This window comes from Scardinius erythrophthalmus (genome assembly GCF_964197995.2).
Source record: "Scardinius erythrophthalmus genome assembly, chromosome: 15".
Lineage (NCBI taxonomy): Eukaryota > Metazoa > Chordata > Actinopteri > Cypriniformes > Leuciscidae > Scardinius > Scardinius erythrophthalmus.
Window position 1 is genome coordinate 42,422,746 of NC_138235.1, and position 4,752 is coordinate 42,427,497.

General features: G+C 39.6%; 1 protein-coding gene across 1 annotated transcript in view; it reads left to right on the top strand.

Annotated features, from left to right (window-relative positions):
• Window positions 1-2,981: 2,981 nt before the first annotated feature.
• The window catches only part of mepceb (methylphosphate capping enzyme b), a 12,086-nt gene continuing 10,315 nt past the window's right edge, over window positions 2,982-4,752 (top strand). Inside the window, exons 1-2 of the mRNA XM_081386160.1 lie at window positions 2,982-4,009; window positions 4,480-4,752. The exon at window positions 4,480-4,752 is cut by the window's right edge and continues 1,154 nt beyond it. Of these exons, the coding sequence (XP_081242286.1) occupies window positions 4,500-4,752 (253 nt within the window). The 5' untranslated portion in view covers window positions 2,982-4,009; window positions 4,480-4,499. The remainder of the gene's footprint in view (window positions 4,010-4,479) is intronic.

A 4,752-nucleotide genomic window follows, 5' to 3' on the forward strand; every position in this document is an offset into this window, starting at 1 on the left:
TCCTTTTCCTCATTTCCTTTCCTCGTTTCCTTTCCATCATTTGTGTACTGAGAAGAAATTTATGAAAATTTCTATTTTGTTTATCCATCCATCCAACATATTCATTGTAATGACTTTTGTTCATAACTCTTGTTCTTAATAATTTTATTTGTTGACTTGATTGAATGAGGTAAGAGTTAATTCCATGCAAATGATGTGTTCCGATCAGTCAAAAGAGAAAGTGTTAGCATCGAGGCGTCAATTTCGGTGGGGACGGTGGGTACGCGTTTTGCACCCACCACTTTTAACTTTCTTCCATAATAATTTTACTTTTGATTCGATTTTTGACCGTTTTCAGTGGTTATGAGGAGCAATATGAGAGAGAAATTTGGTAATCATTGTCTGACCCAACAAAAATCCATTATAATAATCATTTTATTTTATTTTTCGTGTTTCGTCGCATTTATGAGGGAAAAAACAACTTGTCAGTTCTTGGTTACGGATGTGACCACTCTGAAAGCGGCACTAAAAGACTGCCTTTCTTTAAAGTGAATTTCGTTTTGAATTAATTGTATCTTAATTTTAATCAATGTTTCATGAACCAATTACCTGGATTTAAAGGGATAGTTCACCCAAAAATGAAAATTCTGTCATTATTTACTCTCCCTCAAGTTGTTCCAAACCTGTATGACTTTCTTTCTTCTGCTAAACACAAAAGAAGATATTTTGAAGAAAGTCGGTAACCAAACGACTGATGGACCCCATTGACTCCGATAGTAGGAAAAAAAAATACTATGGATGTCAATGGGGACCAGCAACTGTTTAATTACCAACCTTCTTTAAAATATCTTCTTTTGTGTTTAGCAGAAGAAAGGAAATCATACAGGTTTGGAACAACTTGAGGGAGAGTAAATGATGACAGAATTTTAATTTTTGGGTGAACTATCCCTTTAATAAATAAGAAGTACATATAGCAGACAATAGATAATCACGACACGGATTCGCCGGCACGTGAACTGGACCTCGTCTCATAAATGAACCTAAGCTCAGCATATAAGGTAGCCTACTTGCCTCACAGACCTGAGAAATATATAGAAAGCTTGAAATGTCTACTTTTAAACAGAACAATTCAAAAGAGAGAAGACTGCTCTGCTCTCTGCTTATGTAATCCGTATTAAATGTGCATTTCTCTCTGGCGCATTCACTACTGCAAAGATTGCGAGTCAGCATAGTGAACTTGAACTTTGCAGCCGGCACTGACACAGAAAACACTTGTTTATTGATAAACAATTAAAATGTCTCTTTGCTATATTTGACATATTCATCACCACCGCAAAAATCAAAAATCATGATGCGAACCGAATCGTAGGTTTGGTCTATCGTTACAGCCCTAGTAAGATGAGAAAGCAGAGGTTAAGTCGTTTGTCATGGTTGTAAAAAAAACAATGGCTATCTGAACATCTTTGCCAAGCGCAAACCAGTACAGAAGTAATCAATAAATAATAGGGGAGGGTCATGCCTTTTTTCACAATCATTTTGGAGGTTCATAGAAAAATGTATTGCTGGCGAAGGGAGGGTCAAGTCTATTTTGACTATAGATCTCAAAACTCCTCCGGCAGCCCCTTAATTAAAAAACGAACAGTCCCTACATTAAACCACGTCATGCCATATTGTCAACATGGTACCTATGAAGCAGAATAGTGGGTCATATGTCTAATGCTTTTTGAAAACTTAAGGCTTTCTTCTTCATAAAACGAGTCGGACATCGTCACATTTTTGTATCCATTTTTATTTATTTACATTAGTAAGCTACAGGACATCGTCTTTCAAAACATGACCTGCGCAAAAGAGAAAAAAAAAAATGAATCCGTCATTATACCCAGCACTTCTGAAAATGCACTTCCGAATGCGTCTCTGTCCCCAGCACATTTCAAACCAAACTGACGCCCATGTGTGTGTGTATGCCTTGTCCGTGTGCTGCTGGATTCAGCCAGACTCCTAACATCATCATCTCCTGCGCGGGACCACATCCTAACATATAAAGACAGCTATATGTTCTCATGTACACCCAATTAAACTGTGAAAAATTAATATTGTAAATGTGTAAAATATTTAGTTTCTTTTACACTACATCATTGCATTTTTGTCTCCTCACTGTAATACTGTTAGATGCAAGTTAGATGTATTTTATTCATTTATTTATTTTTATCAAGTGAATAAATGTATTGTTTAAATCAAATTTAATCAATATATTTTAATCAATTTATTTTAATTGTATGTATTAATTTGATATTTGTTTATTTTAGTAAAAAAAATATATATATATATTTTAACCAAATGTATGTATTTATAATTTTTGTTTCTAAATTTTTACACTGCTTTTCTCTAAATTCTTCCATGGACCCCAGGATTGGGCTTCAACACTCCCTCTAGAGGACAGAAGCTCCATCACACACATATAGACTGACGGCCTTCCTTTCAAACGAGTGTGTGTGTGTGTGTGTGTGTGTGTGTGTGTGTGTGTGTGTGTGTGTGTGTGTGTGTGAAGAAGTGGGTAAGAAAAAAATTATGCTCTGATAAATCTTATTTATAACATTAAAAAGTTGCAATCATGTCATACTAAGTCAGTATGTAAGTAAGTAAGTAAAAAAAAAAAAAAAACTTTTGCTATGGTTAAAAAAAATGTTCAGTGATATCTTCCAAAGATTTCTGAATTTTGGCGCAATTTCTTCTCTATATAGTGTTGATATGGCAACACATACACCAAGTTTCGTCATGTTGGCATGTGTGGAAGTATTTAAAACAAGTATGTGACAGCTAGCCCCGCTCACCCCTATTCAATATTGTCCATCTCTCATAAGCCAGTATCACATTACATGAACAAGACCATTGTGCCAGTTATTGTAACATCTTGTAAAAAGAAAAATAACAATAATTATGGAACTTGGGACAAAAATAAAATCTTCTGAAAATTCTTATTTTTCTTGTTTTGCAGCAGGTTCAGAGAACAGGACTACATTTCCCAGAGTTCCCCCCTCCTGCAGAAACGAGGGAGGGTGTCTTTAAAAGCTCACTATCGCATTAATGTATTATCTTGCATAATGTCAGTGTCACGTAACGCGTGTTCCCAGCTTTATTCGGTAATTATTCGCGGTTGTTCGCGTCAGTTTCGTGCTGTGAAACCCAGTCAGGGCTTGTTTACACATGTGACGGTGCCTGTGTCGAGTTCACTACTGTTCCAGAACCAGCGCGATGGGGTTTTCACAGGTCATAAATCATAGTTAAATATTCAAAGTCATTTTTGTCCTCGGCAAGTGACATTTGTTGATATTGATGATATTGATTAGTTTCTGTCGGGTCAGCACAGGCAGTCCGCTGGATACCTATTCAGCGAGGAGGGGCGGTGACCGAAAGCACATGCCTTCATTTGGAGCTTCACTATTGGCCGTTTAGGGGGCCTTAGTGAATATTCTGCCCTCTGATTGGCGGAGGCGGCTGTCCGTCAGTCTCGGTGTGTGCAGGAATATATAAGCGCGTGAGTCTGCTGTGCCACCGCGCGAGATGGAGCAGTGCTAGCTCGTGCATTCATGAGCTTTCGAAAGATCAAACTTTGTTTTTAATCAGCAATATTTTGAGAAGTACATTTCATATTTACCAGAGCATCTCTAGTGCAGATAGAGGGCGGATCTGTCGCAAAACATAGTGTGCCAGTGCGTTATTTAGGAGTGATTTTCGCGTACGTGTTTACGAAAGAAAGGCGGAGAAACGATCGCGCTTGGAAGTGCGTGCGTGCGTGTGTGTGTGTGTGTGTTTTAAAGAACTTGTGTTTGTATTAGATAGGGGCGGGAGCTTCTGGGACTCTCGTTTCTGAGGCATTATTCATGAGCAGTGCGGTAGACCCTCCTGGGGGCGGAGTTATTAAAATTAGCAGGGCGGAGCCCAGGGCGTGGCGGTGTTGAGTGTCAAATGTAACACGTGGATCACAAGCACATCAATGTACATCAATCTATACTGAAGGATCGCTAGTCAAGTAAGTACTCTTCACCCGCTTACCTGCTAGGAAGTAGAACTTGAAGCTTATTTCTGCCACGGTGTAAGAAGTTAAACTGCATTTTGTGTCAGAATTCTGACTTTTTTCTTGCAGTTCTACATTTATATGGCAATTGTGAGATTAAAGGTCTGAAAATTCTGTGTGTGTTTTTTCGTATTTGTCATCGGTGGCTCTGAATTGTCAAAACGGCCCTCAAAATGCTTGCTACGGATGCGAAAAACACAGAAAATTGAACCCGATACGAATTTGTCTGACGAACGAAAGTTTCGGAGGCGGTGACACAATGCGAGGGCCTGTTTATTTTTTAATGTGCAAGAATTTCGGACTCAATGTGCAAGGACCATAAAAGTGGCAGTAATCCTTTTAAACTTTCTCGTTCTGTGGCGGAAGCTAATGTGTTTTGAACTGTTGTGGCGAATGCTAATGTGTTTTGAACTGTGTTTTCCTAGGCTGATGGATGTGAAGCGTGATGTCCGTGCAGAGTGAGCTTCCGGCCGCTGGCGGGGCAGGTTGTCACGCTCCGTCTCAGCTGCTAACATCCGTCCCGGAGCAGGTGACCGCTAACATGGTGCTAACCGAACTCGCTGCTAATCACGTGACCCCTCAGGACGGGGTCAACCACGACAGACCCTTCCAGATGAAGAGCAGCCTGCAGACTCTGGGCGAGACGCCGGTGCCACAGAAGCTCAACAAGCGCCGCTTTAGCATGAACGTGGGGTTTA